Raw genomic sequence first — 24,778 nt, forward strand, 5'->3', positions numbered from 1 at the left:
TTCTCATAAATAGCTTTCTTGAGATGTAGTAGTAAAAATACCCAATCACCTACATCAAAACATTTTTCACTACAATGTTGATCTACCTGTTGTTTCTTTTGATTTTGCACCAAAATGGTGTTATCCTTTCGGCCATATTGGGTGAAAAAAGAGGCTAAGTGGCCATTTTTGGACATTCTAGACTCATTGGAGCAGGTTACAGAAGCATTTGAGCATTGTAAACACATATTTGAGCATAATAGAGAGGCTCAAGCCATTGGATGCTGGACCAAGGAGACGTAGCCCGGGAGGGATGAACTCCTTCATCATGTTTGTGTTGTGATGTGTTATTGGTGATGTTAAGTACATTTATATTTTGTTGTTTAGTATCTTATTTATGTTAAAATTGCTCATAATATTAACATAAAAATTCATTTTCACTTGCAATAAACTCCTGAATCCTTAAGCACATGAATAGAATTTTGTTATAATCTGAGGAGGATCTTAGTACAAAAAAACTAATATTCTTAATTAGATCATTTTGGTATCAAGGCACTAGGTTTGCTTTGTGAAAGAAGGATTTAACTATTTGCAATTTTATGTCATGCTTACAAGGTTAAAACTGAAAAGAGGAGAAGGGAAGCTGGTTGAAAGCCCTGAAGTTGGGTTAAGGAGAAGGAGGGAAAGGTTGCCACAGTCTCCAACACCAGTTCTTCCTGAAGTTGTAGTTGAAGCTCCAGTGAGTATGGCTCATGAAGGAGAACCTACAAACATGATAGAAGATGAGAAGGTCTTCAGGAAGGCTTTCTCTGATATGACAGAGATGGTGAAGGTCCTCTATGAAGAGAGAAATACCAAGCTATAGGGTGAAAGCTCCAAACCCCCCAAAGGAGAAGGTTCTTCAGGAGGAGGTAATGGAAATGGAGGTAAACCTCCATCCTTTCCATTATCTTCTTCATGTTCTTCTTCACAGGTATCTTTACCCTCTTCCACTAACAGAACCCTTACTCATACTCATCAACATACCTCAAAAGGAACTGGTAAATCACCCGTACTAAAACTTGATGTTAAATTTGAGCTTCACATGTATAATGGTGAAGTGAATGTAGAGAAGCTTGATAATTGGATTCGTCGGTTGGTGGTCTGTTGCAAAATTCAAAACCTTTAAGAGGATGACATAAATTCAGTTAACTTTCTTGAGAATGGAGGGTGCAACACTAGTATGGTGTGAATCAAAGACACAAGAGGATATAAAAAAAAAAAACATGGTAAGATCTCAATTTTGGTCTCATTTCATTTTTGCAATTAAAATACAATTATACCCTCTATATTATATGCAGAAGGCCATCATCAATTGGCAGAACTTTAGACAACTTAAAGGTCAAAATGTGCAAGATTACACCCCAAGAATTTAGAAAAAAGGTCTCTAGTGTTAGGTGTAGATTTACAATCACAAGACACATTGTTGAAGTACATAGGGGGTTTACACAGTTACCTTAGGCATACTATTTTGATGTTTAATCCCAATAATCTAGATGTTGTGTGTGTGCAAGCTAGTCATCCTGAGGCAAGAGGTAAAAACACTCCATAATAGGGTAGTAAAAATCCATTTAAGGGCAAAGAGAAAGAAAAGTGTTTCAAAGGAAAGAAAAATGCATCCATTAAGAAAGAAGGAGAGAAAACAATATGTAAACATTGTTCCTAAGAGGGACATGATGAAGCTAATTGTTGGAAGCTTCATCCCGACATGAAACCAAAGAAATTCAACAATAGAGGAAAAGAAAAGACGGTTGTCAACATTCAAGAGGATTTGGGATCCGATTCGGGTGATGAGACTAAAATGAAAAAACAAGGATTGAATTATTTCATGTGAGGGTAATCTCAAAACATATAAAAATCGACACACTTTTTGATAGTGGGTCTCAAGCCAACTTGATATATGATGATATAGTCAAGAAACTTAACGTTGCAACCATTTTACATCCGAAGCCATATCCATTGGCTTGGACATGCAAGGACATAAACTTACAGGTTACAAGAAAATGTATTCTTCGGTTTGCAATCACAACAAACTTCATTGACAAAGTTAAGTGAGATGTTGTACCACTTTATATATAAGGAATTGTTTTGGGTAGTCCTTACCTTTATGATAGAAAATAAATCTTCTATCATCATGAAAACAAGTACCACTTGTTCAAGGATGGTGTGGATTATATTGTGAGAGCTCATCATAAGAAACTAAACCTTTCATTAGTTAATGCAGGGAAAATGAAAAGACTAGTGAATTCAAGCAAGAATTTAGGGCTTCTTATGATCAAACCCAATGTTGATGTTGATTATGAAGCGTTTGATGGTTGTAATTCAAAATTGAAAACTGATTTGGTTGATGTTGTTAACCATGATGATGAGGTGTTTCAGAAAGAAAAAGGATTTCCTTCCAAGAGGAGAATCCAACATGAAATACCATTGCAGCAAAGGTGTCTTCTTTCTAACATTGACATGCACATGATGTTAAGAAGGGAAAGTGCAGAAATAACAAATCAAATCCAAGGATTGTTGAACAAAAGGATCATCCGACCATCTCCTTTACCATGTGGTGCACCTCTTGTTTTGGCGCCCAAGAAGAATGGTAAGCATTTCATTGAATGGGATTCAAGAAGTGGTTTTCATCAAAGTAGAGTTGTTGAAGGAGGCATATGGAAGATGAAATTCAAAACCAAGCAAGGTTTATTTGAATGGCTTGTTATTCGTTTTGGTCTTTTCCATGCTTCTACTACTTTCTTACATATGAAGAAAGATGTATTGAAGCCATTTCTGGACATGATAGTCTACTTGGAAGACATTTTCATTTTCAGAAAATTTCATTATGAACATGTCATGTGTGAGAAATAAATACTTGATGTTATATGTCAAGAACATTTGTTATTGAATATGTCAAAGTATATTTTGGCTAAAACTTCTTTGATGTACTTGTGCAATGATATTGGAGAAGGTGAGCTGAAGTTAGACCTCTCCAAGATTGATGTCATTATGGATTGGTCAATGCTCAAGATAGTCATTTGGATAAGAGGTTTTTTGGGATAAATCCAATCTTGGAGGAAATATTTTGTTCATTTTTCTTCTATTATAGCTCATTTTCATTCTTTGGCAGTTGTGCAAAAGGTGTTCCAGTAGGGAGGCACACAACAAGATGCATTTGATGCTTTGAAACAAAAGATCGGTTCAACCTTTATACTTGTTCTTCTAAACTTGAAAAAGTCATTGAAGTTTTAGGTTGATGTATATGACTATGCCATGTGTGCATTCCTTATGCAATGTGGTAAGCCCATTTCATTTCATTCAGAAATTTACAATGGTGTAGTGTTTAAGTTGAAGAAACAAAGGAACTTTCATTGTATGGGTTTTCTTCTACTATTCCACTTGGTCAAAACGTATAAGAAAGGTATAGGCGACAAGTTTGTTGATGTACTTTCTAGGTCTATAGTTTGTATAACTACTTTCCTCAAGCATCATTTTGTTTTACATGAAAGTTATCTTCAACAAAATACATACTTTCAAGATGTATATTCAAGCTTGAGTCAAAGGAATCAAGTAGAGGAATTTGTTTACCATTTTCATCATAGTGTGATGTATCATCTTGATAAGAAGGATGTTGCTACTGATAGTAACATGGAAAAAGCCAAAGAGTTAGTTGAACGACTCCAAATGGTACATCAAACAGTGCAAGATCAACTTGAAAAGGAAAAAAGCAAGTACAAAGCAAAGCACGAAAAGCATCGTGTAGATCACAAGTTCCAAGTTAGTGATAAATGGATCAATATTGGAAAGATGAGGGAACTATACCCTCACTTGCTCGACAACTGAAAGTGATCTTTTAGGGTCCAAAAAGCTTCCAGTGAGGGGGAATGATCAGGTGCTAAAAAAATAGCTCAAATTTCAAAATTTTCAAATTGGTGTGGAACTTGAACAACCATGTAGTGATCATCATCCTGAATCTGGCGCAACTTGTTTCGTGTGAAACAGACTCTGTATGACTCCAAAAATGAGTTTTGTTCACTTTCCCAAACATGTGAATTTTCAAAAAAAAAGAACAGCCCAATCAGCAGTCTGTACTGCTGATGTGGTGCTGACTGGGCAGGTGATGTGGTCATTGACTTTGTAAAAGCACTTCTCAGCTAATGAAATCGTGCCAAGTGGAACATCCTGAACGGTCAGATTTTGTGGTTTTTCATTGGTTGAAATGATGGCCAACCACGAGCTAACACGTGGCCTAGCGAGAGGCCACCACGTGGCAGCTGGGGAGGCCATCAAAATTGTTTTTATAGTCCGAGCAGAGGCAGCAGGGGTCAAACCTCCAACCTCCCAACACTAACACAACAGCTTTACCAACATACCATGCGTGTGGTTCTTAACAACATATGATGGTGCACTTTATTTAAACTTTAATGCCACATTGTTTGGACGTGGGTGCAGACTTAACCACCCCATGTGAATCCCACTTCTTAACCACCAGCATTTTACGTGACCACTAGAGGAAAAGGGGCTAGCGCCGGGGGTTAGCCCCTCAGCGCATGGCCCCCCCATATGACCCTAAATTTCTGCATTTTAGGCCTCGCCAGCCAAATTAATTGTCCAAAAAATCCACCAGGATTTCGACGGATTTAGTGGCCCATTAGCGGAAATCGGGGTGAAAATGAGGGTTGGTGCTAGATTTTGGGCAAATTGTAGAGCGAATAGTGGAGACACCAGGAGAGGCTATAACGTCTCCATTTTTTTACCAAATTAGGTGCAAAAAGAGGCTAAGTGGCCATTTTTGGACATTCTGGACTCATTGGAGTAGGTTACAAAAGCATTTGAGCATTGTAAATGCATATTTTTACATATTTGTCCATAATATAGACACCCAAGCCATTGGAAGATGGACTAAGGAGACATAGCCTAGGAGTGGTGAACTCCTTCATCATGTTCCCATTGTGATGTATTATTGGTGATGTTATGTACATTTATATGCTATTGTTCAATCTCTTATTTATGTTAAAATTTCTCATAAAATTAACATAAAAACTCATTTTCATTTGCAATAAATTCATGAATCCTTAAGCACATGAATAGCATTTTGTTTATAATCTGAGGAGGATCATAGCACAACAAAACTAATATTCTTAATCAAATCAGAGCCATACATTTCCATTGTCATAAAACACATACATAACCAACATAATAGCAACAAAAATACCAAGGAAATCACAACCATATGATCCACATATAAACTAGTATAATACTCATAGAAATACAAGGAGAAATGACCTCATATTGATGATGCAAAATCCAAACCCAAGATGGGACTACCATGTTCCACCTGACCATAGAATGGCTGAGCCAAATCTCTCTTCAGCCATTCACCCCCATGACATATTCCAAGAATGAATGTGGGATTCAAACCAAAAGAACTGACTATGGCATCTCGAGGCTAAGCCACCTCACCATCATCAATAGAAACAAGGCTTTAGTGTAATCCATCCTAGAATACTAGGCCAAGACAATGAACATGTAATAACAGTCTTTACCATGATCTCCACTAGATCACTAGTACAAATACGCATGGATGCCACCATATTTCTCCACCTATACCGTGAGGAATTTTCCTGTCTCCTAATCTCTCCGGCTTTACCGCAATCCACACCAAATCACTAGGCCCTAATCCAAGACCCACCCTCCAAGATTTACTGCATATCCCAACCCAAGATTACTAGGCCCAACGGAGAGAAATCCACCTCTTGGCTTTACCGTATATCCTGCCATTCACTGGAAAGGATTCCTAGGCCCACCGAGGCAACACAATCCTAGATTTACCATAATCCATAGTTTGGCTCAGGGGTTACTAGGCAAGTGGATTTACCGTGATCCACAGTATGGTTGAGGAACCACTAGGCCATGTGCTCTATCATTTAGAGATCCACCTCACTTAGCTTCAAATCCATCCAACAATCCAGCTCAACCAAAACATGAGAACCCCATCACACCATGGCTATCTGGAAAGGGAAAGTTTAGGTTGAAAACACTGTCACACCTGGAAAAAATCATGTCATAACAACAAAATAACCACATGCATTACCATGCATGCCAAATCTAGCAAGGAATATACACATCAAAATCGATACCTGCAAAGAATATTGTTGTAGTTGTTTGATCCTACTCTTCCTTTCTTGATACCTGCAAAGAAATTTTAATTGTTTGAAAATATTGATTCAGCCCCCCCTCTTAGGGTTTTTCCCAACAATTGGTATCAGAGCATGTTCTTCAGCAAAAGCTTGATTGATTGAAGGAGATCTGTCAAGATAATGGGAAAGAAGCAAAAGGAGAAAGCAACTCAAAAGAAGGAAATAGTGAATGGAAGAAAATATTCAGAAGTACACCACTTTCTATTGATCAAGAATGAAGAAGCATTATTAGGTATGGGATTTTTTTATAAATGTGATCCATTTCCTTGTCTATGCAATAATGATGGTGATGAAGAGGATGCATTTGATCAAGAATGTCAATTACTTATGGAATTTGAATATGAGTCCCATGATAATTTCAAGGATGCCCTATAATAAAAGGATATTTTTATTGAATAAATATCTCATCTTAATATTGATTTAGAAGAAGCTAAATTAGCAGAAGAAAGTTTGAAGAAACAAATCATAAAAAAGGAAGAGCATAATGAAAAGCTAGAATGCGAAATAGCCAGTCTAAGGGAACAACTTGAGAAAGAAAAAAAATCTTAATCTTAGATTTGCTAAAGGATCTGAAATCTTGGATGAAATCATCAAAGTTCAATATGCTCCTCTTATAAAGATAGGTCTTGGATACTGTGAAGAAACATCAAGGACTGTAAAGTCTTCTACAGAAATAGGAAGCTCTCTTAATGCAATAAAAAGAAGCAGTCAACGTTACTACATCCTAAAACAAAATAATAAAGGACCAAATACTTCCCATGTAAACTCTTCTTGGTTCAATCCAAAGGACAAAAACACTAGAAGGTACTATATTCCAAAATGATTTTACTTTGACAATGTTTTGCTTGTCACAATTTTGGTCATAAAGAGGCTCAATGTGTTGCTTATAAAACTATCATGACTAGGGAAGAAAGACAACAAAAGAATGAGAAATACTCTCACAATGCCTTCTCTCCTCTTCAATATGAAACTAAATGCTCCTTTTGCAATAACTTTGGGCATAAAGAATCTGAATGCAGGAGCAAAGGACAATCAATATCTTAGGATAAGAAAATGGAAACAACATCTAAGGTATGGAAGAAGTAAACCATTGAATATAAGAACTATGGTCTAGCTTTATATGCAGGGGATCAAGAAAATATGTCGTACATTAATAGTGGATGCTCAAAACATATGACAGGTGATAAAGATAAGTTTGTCTTTTAATGAAATAAATAAAGGAAAGAACATAACCTTTGGAAACAATACACCTGCTACTATTAAAGGAAAATGAACTATTTTGTTAAAGGAAAAGGTTAAAGTCGGAAATGTTTTATTTGTTGATGGGTTGAGCCATAGTATGGTAAGTGTCAGCAAGATGTGTGACCAAGGGAATGAAGTTTTTTTCCGATCAAAGAATTGTGTGGTCTGGAATCTTGATACAGGAGAAACCATAATAAAAGGAACAAGAACTCTGGGTAATGTCTATGTCTTGGAAGGCAGTCTAAAACAATGTTACTTAAGAAAAGAAGAAGAAGTTTGGTTATGTCACAAAATATTGGGACATATAAGCTTCAATCAAATAAATAAGTTAAGCAAGCTAGGACCAGTTCGTGATTTGCCAAACATTTCTCTATTAGAAAATACTATATGGAAATCATGTCAATTCTGTAAGAAAACTCTAGTACAATTCAATGCCAAAGAAAGTTACGCAAGTAGACCTATTGAAATTATTCATATTGATTTGTGTGGGCCAGTAAAGAAAAGTTCAATTAGAGGTGAACAATATTTCATCTTATTTATTGAAGACTTTACTAGAATGTGCTAGATTGGTTTATTAAAGTATAAAATGAAGCATTTGATAAATTTAAAGTCTTCAAAGCTTTATTAGAGAATGATTCATACTTTAAAATAAAATGTCTCATATTTGACAGGAGAGGGGAATACATATCAAACACATTTTTTGACTTTTTTGAAAAACATGGCATCAAGAGACAGTTTTCTATAGCGGAGACTCCTCAATAAAATGGGGTAGTAGAAGGAATGAATAAAACAATTCAACAAATGGCATGTGCCATGCTTGATGGGTCTAGGACACCTCGTACCTTCTGGGGTGAAGCAGCACATATAGTGGTAAATGGTCTTAACAAAGCTCATATATGTGTGAAGAGTGATAAAACACCTTATGAAATTTGGTATAGTAACCCTCCAACTGTTAAGAATTTTAGAGTTTTTGGAAGTAAGTGTTACATAAAGAATAATAATGATAAACTTGGAAAGTTTGAAGATAGAGTTGATGAAGGAATTCTCCTTGGATACTCCTCTAGAAGTAAAGGATATAAATGTTACAATAAAATACTTCAAAAGATTGTTGAATGCATTGATGTTGTGATTGATGAAGCATCCACATGTATCAAAAAGGAAGCACCAATAGATGACAAATACCCTCTTACAACTAGCCAAAATAATGAGGAGGAAAGAATCAATGAAGCATCAGATGAAGGAAGTGACAATACAGAAGCACCAGAAAATACTCCATCAAGGTATGTTCAGAAAAACCATCCAAAATCTCAAATTCTAGGTGGTAAGGAATCTGGAATACAAACTAGAAGAACTCTTATTGGAACTGCTAGTCATCTAGCCTTACTATCCACAATAGAACCACAAAATGTAAATCAATCTAGAAAAGATGAATGTTGGGTTAAGGCTATGAATGAAGAACTTGACCAAATGGAAAAGAATCGCGCTTTGGAATTAGTTCCTAGACCTCAGGATAAGAATTTTATTGGGACAAAATGGGTATTCAAAAATAAATGAAATGAGAATGGAGAAGTAATTAGAAATAAATCAAGACTCGTTTGCAAAGGTTATGCTCAACAAGAAGGAATAGAATTTGAAGAAACATTTTCACCTGTAGCCAGAATTAAAGCCATTAGAATGTTTCTTGCCCTATCAAGCTTTCATCATTTCAAAGTCTATCAAATGGATGTTAAATCTACATTTTTAAATGGGAACCTAGAAGAAGAAGTCTATATTGAACAAACTGAAGGGTTTATTCTAGGAAATGATTAAAAACTAGGTTGAAAACTCGGGAAGGCATTATATGTGCTAAAACGAGCCCCTCATGCATGGTATTATTGCCTTGACAAATATATTCAACAACAGTGCTTCACTAAGAAGTCTGCAAATAACAACCTATATATAAAGGTGGATGAGGTAAACTTTTAATTGTTACTATTTATGTGGATAACATCATCTTTGGTAGCAATGAAGAATCCATGAGTCAAAGGTTTGCTTCTATCATGCAACAAGAATTTGAAATGTCTTTACTTGGTGAACTAACATACTTTCATGGTTTACAAGTACAACAAGCAAAGAATGGAATCTTCCTCTCACAAACAAAGTACCTTAAGAAAATTATAAAGAAATATGGAATGGAAGATTTCAAATTGGTCTGCACACCCATGGTGACAGGATGTAGTCTTAGTTCACATGATGAGTCAACCAACCAGAATACAAATCCATGATCGGAAGTCTACTTTATCTTACAGGAACAAGAATGTATCTCATGCATGCAGTTGGGATTGTTGGATGATTTTAGGCCAATCTAAAGGAATCTCATCTTCAGGAAGTCAAAAGAATATTCAAAAATCTACAAGGCACTCAAGGCTTTGGTTTATGGTATCCCAAAGATGCAAACCTTAGTCTTCATGCTTATATAGATATAGATTGGGCAGGAAATGTGGATGATAGAAAAAGCATTAGTGGAGGAGCAATCTGTATGGGGCCCCACTTGGTATCATGGTTCAACAAAAAACAAAGCTAAATTGCTTTATCTACTGCAAAAGAAGAATATGTTGTTGTTGCATCCATTTGCACACAACTTCTCTGGATGATGCAAACATTGCAGGATATTCAAACCAATTCCTCTCCACCCATTTCCATTCTATGTGATAATGCAAGTGCAATTAGTATTTCAAAAAATCCAGTTATGCACTCCAAGACGAAGCACATTCCAATGAAATATCATTTTCTAAGAGAACAAGTGCTTGAAAAAAAGGTCAAACATGAATATGTTTACTCAAAAGAACAAGTTGCTGATATTTTTATAAAACCTCTTCCATGTGATACATTTGAATATCTCAGACATAAATTAAGAATGGTCCCTGCTTCATCACTCTGTTGAATCTTCATGTTCGAGTGGAGTAATACATATGTGTCTCGATGATGACTCCCATTGTTTTTTTTATTTTTATGTTAGTTATACTAATGACAGTGCCTCTAGTGTAGTAACAATGAACAAGTACAAAAAAAACAGACTCGGGGTGAGTCGAAGGTGTGAAATTTTAGTATTTCACTTTCTGTACGCTGATCCTATAAAGACAAGTCACATATATACATGCATTTTGAAATAAAAAGTCACGTATATATTGGTAGGATGAAGAAACAAGCTCTAATTGTACTTGTTGGTTTTGGAATATGTTAAGTACAATCTTCATAAATGACATGGGTTCAGGGGGAGAATTTTCTATTCTTCTAATAATGCATTGTTGGAATTATGATGCTTATCAATAGTGATGATGCTTATGATTGCTGAAATTCTTGTTTAAATGATGAAGAAGTGCATGTTACTATTCATGTTGTTGTTGACAGATGCTTATGGTGCAGATCATATATGGTGTATAGTTGTTGATGACTATCATGGTCTTATTGAGGTCTTTGGTCTTGGTTATGAATGTCATATATGTCATTTGATGTAAAGGTCATGTAAATACCTATGATGTAATCATTGTAAAATTTAGTCAATGTATGGAGTATTTGTAATCCGATTGTGATTGGGAAGCTGATGTAATAATGATATCAAATAAGTAAACCAACTAGATTGGGTGATTGATGTAAGTTTGAGTCCTTGGTGATAGGACAAGTCATATGAGTCATAGAGTCATGTACTTCATTATACATCCTTCAGAAATTTCAGCATGTGCTCAAGGGGAGCATGGTCAATAGTTCAGATCTACAGAATCCTTCATTTAGCATTGGTCACCCATTTTCCCTTCATGTCAAAGGGGGAGAGTAACTTGGTGTTTGAAAATATGGTTCTTAGCTTGATTTGTTTTACAAGTATCTAAATGTTGTGGTGACCAAACACCAAAGTGGTTTCCATCAAGTCCAAAGGGGGATATTGTTGGCATTATGACTGATGTGTTGTCCATGATGGTAACCTACTTGATGAGTTGTCCTTTGATAGAAACCAACTTGATATAGATGTCAATAGGGTGTGTCTATAGACGTGACAGAGAGTTTGATAAGAGGCATAGCAGTTCATAGACAAAGAAACGATAAAAATGAAATTTGAAGAAGTATATGCAGTTTTGGTGAAGCAAAGTCGAGTATACACAGGTTCTATGAAGCAAAGTCATGTACACACTCAGGTTTGGTGAAGCAAAGTAGAGTATACACAGTTTATGTGACATAAATTCGCGTACACACGTGGGTATGAAAAATAAAATTCATGTATAGTTTTCGCACCATGGTATTCTAAATACCAAGGGTCCTTACCATGGTATTTCGTTGTGGTATTGACCCCAGAAATGGATGTTTTGATCACGTCTAAGGAAACCATCAGCCAAAGTATGGTTTTGACCTATGGTATTGGATAAGGGCTAAGATATATAAGGAGATGAAGATCAAAGTGGTAGTGTGTGCAAGTCATGAATATTTTATGAATAGTTAGATTTGAAGAAAATATGCATGTAATGGGTTGTTGATGTTTTGCTTGATCTAAAACTAAGTATGTACCTAAGAATTTGATGATGGATCAGATCCAATAGATTTGACATGAAAATCTTGATTATGAGGTGATTTGATAAGTGTTGATAGTGTCTTGAGGCATAATTTTTCTATGTATGCTGAGAGCTGGGTATGTCTAAAATCCTATGATGTAGCAAAGTTTTGTGCCGGTAAATGCAAATATGTACGCGGTTTTTATAACCTGAAACGCGTGTATACACACGGGTTTGATTCTGGTAAGTCGCGTATATATTCTGATCTACACAGAGGTCTGTTTCCTGAAAAGTGTGTTACACACGGATATGATTTGAGGAAAGCACGTACATAAACTAAGGTTTTTGATGAAAAGGGTGTCTAATCAATTTAATTAGTCTTGTTGTGTTTCTTTTGTCTATCAATGAAGTCTTCTTAATGGTTTGGGCTTCACAATAATGTTTAAAATATGAATTGATTTACTGAAGAATGTGGAAGATACTTGTTGTTTGTGATTGAAGTCCATAGAAGGTTTTGTGATTGTTTTAGAATGATGCAATAGATCTATGTGTGATTTAGTATTTATTTCAGAGTGATAGTGGTTGAGTTTTTAGAATTCAGTGGTTTATGATCTATACGCAGGTATGCTTCATGGAAAGCATGTACACACACGGGTTTGCTACTGTAAAGTAGCATATATATTTTGATACATGGTTAATCACGGTTTTCAGTAACAAAATATGGTTTCTATGATGTGTAGTATGTTGATTGGTATTTTGGTTACAGTGATCTGAATCTTATAGTTATTTAAGTTGATTGATTTGGGTTTCAGTTGATTGGTTAATTTTTGGTTGATTTGGGTGATTCAGTGATTGGGTTGATTCAGTTGGGTCAGAGATTGGTTGTTTCATATGATGATTGAGTGATTTGTTGTAGAGATCAGTTTCATCATTGATAATTGGTTTTGGGCTTAAATGTTGGCAACAGGTCCATTTTGAAAAGTTGATGAAACATGGCCTACAAGTTGTGATGTGTTGTGGCAAGTGGATCTAGTATGAAAATATATGAAACGTGGTTCACAGAGGTGTTGAGGGTTGTAGCCATCAATGAGGGAGTTGGAGCGTCCTTCCAGTGGTAGCTGGTAAATCAAATCAGGGCGTTGGAGCTCCCTTCTAGTAGGAGCTGGGAAATGAGTGAAGGTTGTAGCCTTCTATAGGTGGGTCCCTTTGTGCTAGTATGAGTCTACGCTAGTACAAGATTGTAAGAACTTTTTCTTTATATTAAAAATAAGACAGAGATGACAACAACGATGGTTTTTTTTCCCACATTGGATTTCCACCTTAAATCCTAGTGTTCATGTGTGATGGTTTATTTTATTCTTACTGCACATGGTTATTATTTATTTAATTCTTAATGAAGTATTAATGCACTGAATCAAGATAAACAAAAGATGAATTAAGTAATAAATATTTTTTACTGGATATACGCTAGTTGTATGAATAACATTCACGTACACATGTGGGATCCCTTCAGTAAAGTCGCGTACAGAAATTAAGATATGAAATTGAAAAGCTTAATTGTTTAAAAATACTGATTCACGCCCCCCCCCCCAAGTATGTTTCCCAACACTATGTACTGGGAAATTTGTGTCGTTGTTGACTCTGCTACCGAGCCTCCTTCTCTATTGTCAACACTACTTTTTGTTCCTCAATATTTGACTGCACCAATTGACACTAATCCTCCTACTACTAAATATTGTGAGCCCCTGTAGCAAGTTAATGATCCATGAGAAGAATATGCTGCAACTGCTACTCCTCTCCTATGGACCCTACCAAAATATTTGCAGCTGTGGGATTAAGGCACTACATCACCCCATCTCACTCTTGTAGGTTTAGTTTCATGCATGGTGTAATCTACCTCTAGCTTGTAGAGATTTTTCACTCTAACTCATATTTGTTTCACTTGTCCAATGGAAACATGCTTCATAAAATATTTTCCCTTACTAAACACCACATCATAACCTTTATCCTCTAATACAACCCATTAGTCCTTCAATGATCACTATACATGAGGACTTCAAGGATTTCCCACTTGTCAAGATTATGGTTGCTCCATAATGTGGATCTTGCGGCACATAAATTTTCCATGTTATCAGTGACACATCAGCCCTATTGTCACTCTTCTTAGGGCCTCCAAATCTTCCCACACATAGTTAGTTATTTGAATGATCTAGGGCTTGCAAATCAACCACTAACAATCCATACACCTATTGTTCTTAGGTTGCTTTAGATCTCTGTTTAAACACCTATGATGCTTAGACTCAACTTGTGTTGATTTTTATTTTGTTCCCATGCTCTAACACCATGTAGAAATTAATAGAAATTTTCTATTAGTGATGTATTCAAAATGAAAACAATGAAAATAAAAACACACAATAGAAAAACATGCAACCATTAAAACCACAAGAAAACAATGATTTACAGGGGAACCCAATAAGGAAAAACCTCTCCACTGCTTTGCATTAATTTAGATGAAAAGAGAAATAATTACAATGATTTGATTCAACTCTAAAGCACATTTAGATCAAAAGAGAAATAATTACAATGATTCAACTCTGAAGCACACCCTACACTTAAATCATGTTCTCCTACTTCCTGACATGCTTTGACCAACACTTAGCCAATTCAAGCCTTATCCAACCTCCTATTTCCTTGTGCAATATTTAAGGAATTAAGCTCCTAAAATATAGGGAAATTCCCTAATTCCTTGTGCAAATCCAAGGGGAATTGATCACATGCTCAGTCTAAAAGCATTGTACACTCAACAGTATACAATTATAAATACAAATGTGCCTTTTCCATCCACTCAACAAGTCAATTCGATTTCCATGCATGACTGGGTCTATTTTTTGTTGATTGACTGGTTAGCTGAGAAATCAATGAGTTAACAATAGTCATAACTACTCAATTGACCTTCGACTGACTCAACTAATGACTAGAGATCAATTAACTGACTTTAGCTTACAATAACTCAACTAGATTACTATATCTTAGCAATCAACTCATGCACAACTCTAATTCTAGCCTACAAACTTGAATTTATTGACCTAACTAGTAAACAAGGCCATGTCACTCTAGATCAATGTAATCCAAGTCATCCCGCTGATGTGGAAAATCGAATTTTCTCCATTTGACTAAGGCACTACTCAAATGAAGCCCTTTCTTGCTACAATTTCAACAACAACCAATCTATCAGCTGATCAAGTGGATCCTATGCTAGTGGAAGACCATATTTAAATCCCCTCACTTGATTGTTGTATGGTGATGGTTGGTGTATTGTTTTGTGTTGATATTTTTGTTAAAGGCTAGATGGGCCATCACCCAGATCTAGTCTTGATAGATGCTGGTTTTTCTTTTTCAAACTGTCTCTTCAACCCTATGTAGGGTCTATTTTTTGTTATGGTCCTATATCCCTTGTAAGAGACCGAAATGGCCTATGATACTCTCTCTTGTAATTTCTAGTTTTTTTGCAGTTAATAGATTTCAATTCAAAAATAAAAAAATTAAGGTTATGAGTTTATTAATATTATTATTATTAAAAGCATTAATATTTGAGTTAAATGTGTGTACATTTAAGAAAACATGTAGCAAGATTTTTAACCATCGATTCACCCTTACTTTATCATGGAGATTCTTAATTTGTAAATAAGCTTTGTTCCAATACCATAACCTCCTAATACCATATGCCCAAATAACCATTAATCATAGTTATATAGCATTTTTTTAATTAATAAATTTAGTTAAAAGGAGAGAAAAGACAAAGCTACTTTTAAGATAAATCTCAATCTTTGATGTGTGACTATTATTAAGAATATTCTAAAATATTCCATGGAGATGAAATCTTTGTCATCCACCTCATAACTATTGATAACTAAATTAAAATTGAAAAAAATCTTATTTCAAAATAAATATGCTTCTCAACACAATTAGAAAAAATTAATGAACATAACTAAATAAATTGATTTTAACTAACATTATATTTTTATTAAAAAAAAACTAACTAATCAATAATCAAACATAAATCAAATTCTATTTATCCTATATAAAATATTAAATAACATCAAATTATTTGATATAACCAATAAAAACTTAGACTTATGAACTAATAAAATAATTTTAATTAACTAACAATGTGTTACTAAAATCAAATATCAATATATATCGTTGAACCACATATATAACAAGTGTTGTAGGGCATTTTAGTCTCTACCACTCAAGTTAAAAATTATGTTATGAGAAAAAATGTATAAAAAATTATAACTTATATTGGTCAATGTTCGCTAAATTAACAGTGTTTAATAGGATAACAAAATCTTATTGTCTTGACTTGGGAGGAACTAATAAATTGAGATGTGAAGAAGATAAATTAATTGCTTGCTCAAAAACATGAACTTTCATTCATTTTGGTGGGTAGTAACCACTAGTAAGTCTACACATTTATATTTTTACTCCTACATAAGTGTTAGGACAAATATAAATAGTGGTGAGAAGTAATTCCTAGTAAATATATTTATTTTGTTAGACCCCTATACTACTAGTGTAACTCCTTATTGTTATTAGTACAACCCACTTATTATATTCATGTACCCATGTAGTGCCCATATTGTTACTATTATGCCCCATAGAAGCTCACTATTGTTATTATTGTGCCCTTACATTATTATTGTTATGTCGGCTCTAATTATGTTATGACCCCTTAGACTCCTATATATAGAAAGGAGGTCTTTTCATTTGTATCATCCAAGAATTTTCCATTTATGTAATGTAAAGGAGGTTTCCCCCTCGAAGAGGCTGAATTCTAAGGCATTGATCTATCTTTTCTATCTTTTTGTGAGCTGGTTTCATAACATTTGGTATCAGAGCTTTGGATTCTAGGGTTTCGCTGCTCCAAACAGGTCATCGTGGAATTTTCACTATAACTTTTTTTTTGCGATGTTTCAGAAGCTAAAAGAAATACCCATTTTAGAAGACATCGCACTGAACCTTGGGTCCGAATTTCAGAGCTTTTCGTGCTATATTTGCGGAGATATGATCTGAGGAACTTGGTCTTTTTGCAGACTCCTGAATTACATTCCAAACAAGTGACCTGGGGAAAATCGTCATAACTTTCTCTCTGAGCATCAGATTGAAATTTCATAAGAAGGTACAAAAATAGGACAGACTGTAGTTTTTTGTATATCTTTTTCAGATCCAAAGGTCAAAACAGTGACTTGTGGCACGTCGTACAAGTTCGCTCTACTGAACTAGCCTATAATCAGGTCATCTTGGGAGATTGCGCATAACTCTTCCTTGGAGAATCCAATTTGAATCAGACTGGTGGAATTGGAAAGAGGACACATAGGGCTACTACAGGTCACAATTTTAGAACTTAAAGATCTAAAAGTATAGAGTTACAGTCATTTCAATATCGAGCTCCTAAAATCAAGAAAAAGCAAGATTAGGAAGTTTGATGGCAAGGATCCGGTAAATTGGATACTTTAGATGGAGCAATATTTTGATCTATATGGTGTACCACTATTACAAAAGGTATGTATTTCATCTTCATATTTAGAACTGGATCAATTTTTATGGTATGAAGGGCTTTGTTCTCGTAAACAACTTGTTACGTGGCCAATTTTCACGGAGGAAATGATAGCACATTATGAGGATGTAAAGAGCAACACCACAATAATTGGAAAGAGTAAAAGGGCTTTGTGACATAGTGGAAAGCAAAATTATGGAAACCAGGAAGCATACCCCTCACAACTATAAATATGGAAGTGTTGTTTCTCCTAGCCTTCCACAACCTACAAGGGTTACACCACAACAATTGGAAGAAAAAAGAGAAAAAGGGCTTTGTTACAACTGTGATAGCAAATGCACTAAAGGTCATAAGTGTGCTAAGAAGAAATTATTTTACATAGAATATGAAGAGGAGGAAGAAAATGATCAAGAAACATCAAAAGAAGAAGATATACGCCAGGACCCCACCCCAGAGAAAGAAGAAATGAATCAGACCATATCTTGTAAAGCATTGGCAAGAATTACCACTCCTCAAACTCTCAAGATAGAAGGACATATCAAGAAGAAAGAGGTGCAAGAAGTGAAAGATCACATCGATAAAGAAGAAATGAATCCAACCATAACTTGTAATTCATTGGTCAGAATTACCACTCCTCAAACTATCAAGATAGAAGGGCATATCAAGAAGAAAAATGTTCAAGAAGTGAAAGATCACATCGAGCATCAAGAAATGAATCCGACCATATCTTGTAAAGGATTGGAAGAAATTACCATTCCTCAAACTCTAGAGATAGAAGGACATATCAAGAAGAAAAAGGTTCAAGCAGTGAAAGATCACATCGAGCATCAACAACAAGTTCTCCAACTTTTAAAGGATAAGGCCACTTCGGTGCAAAATCAAATGAAACAACAAGTAGATCAACATCGTAGTGAAAAATGTTTTGATGTAGGTGATTGGGTATTTTTACTGCTACATCTCAAGCAAGCTATTTATGAGAAGGAAATGTTGGCAATACTACATGCACTTAAAAAATGGCGACCTTACCGAATGGGAAGACTCTTCAAGGATGAGGATGTGGAAGCATTGCTTTGTGCTATTTCTATTATCCAACCAGATTGGATAAATGAAGCAAGGGACGAATGGAAGAAGGACGAAGACGTATGGCCACTTATTCAAAAATTGAAAAAGATCCCAATTCAAACAATATTGCCAGAAATTGAAGAGGAAGGAAAAATCATATTGGAATCTGGATCAGTCACAGAAACAAGAACCCGACAGCTACGAAATCGATAAATTTCAGAGTATCTCATCAAGTGGAAGAACTTACCTGCTAAAGATTCCACACGCGAGGACAAGAGTTTTATACAGAAGCATCAAGAACTACTCAAGCGTTGAGGACAACGCTTTTTGAAGGAGAGGGGCATGTGAGGCCCCTATACTACTAGTGTAACCCCTTATTGTTATTAGTACAACCCACCTATTATATTCATGTACCCATGTAGTGCCCATATTGTTACTATTTTGCCCCATGGAAGCCCACTATTGTTATTATTGTGCCCTTACATTATTATTGTTATGTCGGCTCTGATTATGTTATGACCCCTTAGACTCCTATATATAAAAAGGAGGTCTATTCATTTGTATCATCCAAGAAATGTTCATTTATGTAATGTAAAGGAGGTTGCCCCCTCGAAGAGGCTGAATTCTAAGGCGTTGATCTATCTTTTCTATCTTTTTGTGAGCTGGTTTCATAACATATTTACATCTTATTTCTAGTAAATATATTTATTTACATATTATGTCTTTCCATTTTTGTGCAAAGACTTAGCTTAAATTACGTTGGGAAGTAATAAATGGTAAATATGTTATTTACTTCCTTCAAAACTTAAGGATAAAATTCGTTGCACAAATATCTAAAGATAATGCATGAATTGTTCAATTATATCCATAAATTATGGTATAAAATATGTGAGGCACTTATCTACATGGTCATTGTTTTGTGGATAGGGTGCAATAAGACCTTAAATATTATAAATGGCAGTGTTCAATACTAAATTAATAGTGGTCAAACATTATAAATTGTAGTGTTCAATGCTAAATTAAAAATAATCAACTAGTAAATAGATTACTAAAGTCTCACCTTGACCCGGTCTAATAAGTTGTAAAACATTTCCTCTTAACAATAATATATTATACTCTAACAAATTGGCCTAATTAAATCATATAAAACTATTGAATTATATATATTTACTTTGTAAGGCGTTCCCCTCTGAAATCAATTCCCCTCTCAGGTTATGTGTACATTCATGGGCCCTTCATTTAGGTGCTAGATGATTAAAATAGTTTGATCCATCTCATTGATTTGAACGGTGTTAATTTAGTTACAAATTTACTTACAAATTATAAGACTCTCGATGCAACAGGTTGACATCGCCCTTGCTCAGCACTACTTCTAGGTGCTTCTCTTAACCATGGTACGTGAGTGGAGTGGAATTGATCATCTGCGCTTAGAAAAATTCAATCTCATTTGTGTAAAGTTTGTGTTGGGCACAACTCGAGTTTTAGAGTAAGTTGTATTTTAAATTGGAGTTTCTCCTCAGCAAATCAACAAAATGCAGATAAGTACTAAAAACTGTTAAGTAACAGGAAATTGAATGTTATTGATCTGAAGTGCATTTGTAGCATTACATTTTCTAGGCGGTTTATTCTCTTAAGAGAAGTTGTTCTTGTAATGTTGAAATGAGTTAAATTATCACTCAACATGTGGAACGATTAGGTAGAAAATGAAGTCAGTTAAGGATAACATTGATCATCAACAGCTCAAGGGTGTGTATAAGATTGATTTCTCATGCGGCAAAAGTTATATTGGAGAGACAGGGCGGTCTTTGAAAACAAGACTTAAAGAGCACAGTGCTGATATTAAGAATGGGAGATCTCGTACATCAGCCCTTGCGGAACACTCCTCCAAAACCAAGCATCATGTGTGTTTGGAAAATGCCAGAATTATTGCAAGAGAAGATCATTATCAAAAGAGAAAAATCAGAGAGGCCATTGAAATTATGAAGCTTCCACATAACCTCAACAGGGACAATGGGAATGAGATTAGAATCTGGCTCCCCCTGATTAAACATATCAATCCTTCCAGATCTTTCCAGGTATAGTATCACTCATATTTCCCTTCCCCTTCCTTAATTACTAACATCTCTTAGTTAATTAGTTAATAATAATAATAATAATAATAATTAAATTAAAAATAATAAAAATAAAAATTTTAATAATAAGAATTAATAATTATTTAATTGTAATAAACAAATAGATGATTATTATAAAATAAATAATTATTATTAAGAATATTTTAAGTTAATATAGATGATTAATTATTAAAATAATAAAATAATAAACTTATTTACTTATTTATTATGAATTAATTAATGGCATAGGTTTTAAATATTAACAGTAATAATATAAAAACTTTAAATTAATTAATCTAATTAAATAAACAAATAATACATTAAATCAAATTATTTATTACTATTTAGTAGATATTTAATGAAATAAATTTAATTTAATTTATTCATTTATTTTAGTAAATAAGAATAAAATAAAGAATTAATTAGATTTATTTATTTTGTAAAAATTAAAATCAAAATAAACTAATTTACATTTAATTAGGTTACAAAAATGTAAATTAAAATTAAAATTAATATTAAATTAAATTTAAAATAAATTAAATCATATTTGGTAATCCATATTAGGTTATAATTAAAAAACAATGAAATAATAATCTTATGATATTTATTAGAATTAATCAGTTTTATTATTTAGTATTTCTTGTTAGTTTAAATTAAAATATGAAATAGAACAAATATAATTGAATGATATATATAAAAAATTTAGTCATATAAATTGGTCGGGTTCTACTTTAATTTAACAGTAGGTATTTATTTATTTATTATGATCGGCAAATTCTTCTCTCAATCTATCAATTTATGTCCTGATGATGGATCCCCTTTGGGGTTCAAAATGTCGACATGATGAAAAAGATACTGTGGATAATCCAGGTCATATTTTTCCAAGAGATATTTATACCGAATGTGATCATAGTTTATTTAAAGAAAAAAAAGGATATTTGTAAATGAGAAAGATTAGTAACAGGACTATATATGTATTTATATATATCCATATAACATTACCCAGAATATTGGTGAGGGGTAATTGGTCACATTGTGGAGGAAAGACCCACAGCAAGCAATTGGAAGAAGTAGAGTACCAGCATTGATTATTACAATATGGGTTATGTAACTGGTATAGGAGGTAGGTTAGTCCCAAAGGCTAAGTGGTTGATTGTCATTAGGAACAATCCCAAGACCGTTAAAAGGAAAACCTAGCATAAATTATAAATTGTTGAAACATAAATCATTGAATAAGACGATGGGTAATATTAAAGAAAATGCAGTGAATAGTGTTGAAATTAGCCACTGTAACTTTGGACATGCACCCTTGGACATACAAAAATGGTATCCTCGATAACAGAAATAAAACGTTTTTGCTTAGGAAAGCATAACCCGTGACCAGTAGAATAAGGAGTGGATCAAGTTAATGAAAACAAATAAATAGCAGCATTGTGCTTTATTCCACAATCACATGCATTAACAATCTCTAAATAATTGTTTTCCTTTACAAAAGAGTAGAAATTTTGGCAAGCAAATCTTGAAAAAAAAATGAGTTACAAACTTACATTGTGACAAACTGAAGAATCAAAGATACAATAACCTGATTTAGAAATCCATAAATGCATGAAAGTTATATTGCTATAATGTATACATGATTACACCCAACGGTCTGTGCGTTGGGTAAAAAGACTACAAAGTGTGTAACAAGAACAGTCAGGTAGGAAGTTAAGGAAAATTCCAGAAAATTTTTATAGCCGCATCTTCCAAGGGAAACAAGAAAATAACACATTAACGTGCTCAATCAAGTACAAAGTAGTTTTTCTTCAGAACTGCTGGAAACAAGGAAGTTGTCCCTCCCTCACTATTCTATACAAGAAAAAAGAACGTAATTAGACAAGACAGATACAAGTAGTTAAGGCAACTCAGATGGTAGCAATTTAATCTAGAATTTCTGAGAATCATTGGAATGATTCTAGAAAATATAAGATTAGACTTTGCCTAAGAAACATTCTGGAGAAAACAACTCAACAATATACAATTAATAAAATTCAGGATTAAGGTTGTAGGGGAGAACTGCGCTTAAAAGAAAAGAAATTAACAAAAGAACCCTTGTATGATTGAGCGCACTGAGCATGGAACTACAGAGGGGTTTCTCAACAAGAAGAAAAGAAGGGTTTTCTATTCAAAAAAAACTCACAAATTCTAACCAAACATCTATGCCAAGTTCAGCTAACAGTCATGTAGATACCACGGTGAAAAATATAAACAAAACATTTCTTTGAATTGAGTCGTGAGAACATGCAAACATATTATAGGGAGGATTTCCGATCAACTATAAACGAGCAGGGAGGAATACCCTTAAGCAAGTACAATAACTTGTTGTGCATATGGCATTATAAATGACAAAGAATTAAAGAGTATCGAGGGTCTCGCCGAGTAAATTAAACATAGATTCGCTTTACTACATTAATTTCAATAGAAATCCTCACTATATTTACATATAGCTATGAAAGTAATTCCTTTATAGGAAAACAAATTCCAGATATTATAGCATGCAAGAAACACTGATAATAACATAGAAAACAAACATGAAATGCATAGTAGCCAAACAACTTGGAATAAATAGTATGATAAATGACCTGAGAATAAACTTGATAGCCGAAATCATTGAATAAGATCTTAACAATAGATTCCAAGTTAACGGGGTAACATAACCCTCTCCTAAATATTATACAATTCCATTTACATTTGGGATCCTAAAACCCTTAACCATAAAACAACACACATGAAACAAGCATTCTAAATAGGTAAATTTGAAAACCTAGAGACTCTAGACCGACGAGGTAGCAGGGTAAGCCAAACCCACCTCACGATTTTGAAGTGGGATGCCAAAGAGCCTCAGAATCTTCACCCAGACCAGTTGAATAGGCCTGCACAGTGGACCAACTCGCACCAGTGAGTAAACTATAGGTGATTCATTAGCAAAAAAAAATGCAAACAAACAACTAGAAAACCTTCGCTAAAATTACATGTGGACCATTATCTTGCGGAGTTGAAAACCTTGGCACCTCCTTTCGAACATATGAATATAGTTTTTGGAGGGGAATGTTGTGAGGTACATAGGTGGAAAAGCCCATAACAACTATTAAACACAAAAAACCAAGAGGAACCGTGAAAGAGCGCAAAAACCACAGAAAAAACACCAAAATGAGAGATAGTCAACTCCAGTGCCAGCTCCATTTACCTATTCTGAAGGAAAAATCGTATTGAGGGTTTGGGAAAGTTGGGCTACCTGATATGAGAATTACTAACAAAGAAACGAAACTTCGATGACATGCAGGGGAAACCATAACCAGAGCCGAAACCAGGAAACATGAATGCAAGTAAGCAATGGAGGTAATACCCAAATACACCCTTCTCTTTGTCCAAGGCATTGTGTATCACGAGGATCTGGAACGTCTGTTAGGTGGACTGGGATAATCCCAACACATTGAACCCACTTAAAAACTAGCATAGTACATGAGTAAAGTACAACTTATATTAATGGGTGATGTAAAACAATGTATGCATAGGACCATTGTGCCTTCAGAACAATTAGATTATTTAAAGTATTAATTAATTAATGACTTAAGAGTATCAACCATGTATTAATGCCTTGTTGATGAGGATCGACAAAATAATAAAATAAAAACAAGTTATATGTCTCAATTTTTTTTTTACATTATGTAATTTTATCCCGAGAAAGATAATTAAAGGTACGGAGGTATGTGACAGGTGTGGTTACCCTAATGAACCCCGGTGGAACTAGAACCATTCGATCAATCCCCAACAGATCAATGGATGACATTAACCCTAGCGCCAACATCGAGGAGGACTACCAGTGGTGGGGTGGATGAACCTCGTTACATGTGAAAGATTAAAAATAAATAATGTGTACGGTGCAGTGGGTGATGTGTTGTCAAACCACCATGGTACCATGCTAATTCAGTGTGGAGAACAGTTATATTAAACCACGAATGAACCCTTTTCTCAAGCTACATTAAGTGCATAGGTCTCGAAGGTGTATAACAGGATTAATATACCTATTAAATGAAAATAATG

At 34.5% G+C, this 24,778-nt stretch overlaps 1 protein-coding gene across 4 annotated transcripts; it reads right to left on the reverse strand.

Moving 5' to 3' along the window:
- Positions 1 to 22,283: 22,283 nt before the first annotated feature.
- LOC149174549 (uncharacterized) lies at positions 22,284 to 24,182 on the reverse strand. Of its 4 annotated transcripts, none has more exons than XM_089422629.1 (4): positions 23,970 to 24,182; positions 23,726 to 23,819; positions 23,544 to 23,607; positions 22,284 to 22,543 (listed from the first exon to the last, which is right to left on the reverse strand). In XM_089422629.1, exons 1-4 carry the CDS (start codon positions 24,109 to 24,111, stop codon positions 22,475 to 22,477), a joined length of 369 nt encoding a protein of 122 aa, XP_089278755.1. In that variant the 5' UTR covers positions 24,112 to 24,182; the 3' UTR covers positions 22,284 to 22,474. The 4 variants fall into 4 exon arrangements, 3 of the variants coding, with proteins under 3 accessions (XP_089278755.1, XP_089278754.1, XP_089278756.1); XM_089422628.1 differs by having other exon boundaries at positions 23,922 to 24,182; XR_016258496.1 differs by having other exon boundaries at positions 23,707 to 24,178.
- Positions 24,183 to 24,778: the final 596 nt, after the last annotated feature.

The sequence above is a fragment of the Pinus tabuliformis genome, chromosome 4_1 (assembly GCF_031772625.1).
Source record: "Pinus tabuliformis cultivar Carrire ecotype Pingquan chromosome 4_1, CPIR1, whole genome shotgun sequence".
NCBI lineage: Eukaryota > Viridiplantae > Streptophyta > Pinopsida > Pinales > Pinaceae > Pinus > Pinus tabuliformis.

What these genes read in the sequence shown, in the direction of transcription:
- LOC149174549 (XM_089422628.1), bottom strand. Translation starts at nt 24,111, where the DNA reads ATGCCTTGGACAAAGAGAAGGGTGTATTTGGGTATTACCTCCATTGCT. An exon ending in GTGCCAAGGTTTTCAACTCC is followed by an intron (nt 23,608 to 23,725) that starts GCAAGATAATGG and finishes TCCACTGTGCAG; the next exon opens with GCCTATTCAACTGGTCTGGG. An exon ending in TCCCACTTCAAAATCGTGAG is followed by an intron (nt 22,544 to 23,543) that starts GTGGGTTTGGCT and finishes TTTCTTGTATAG; the next exon opens with AATAGTGAGGGAGGGACAAC.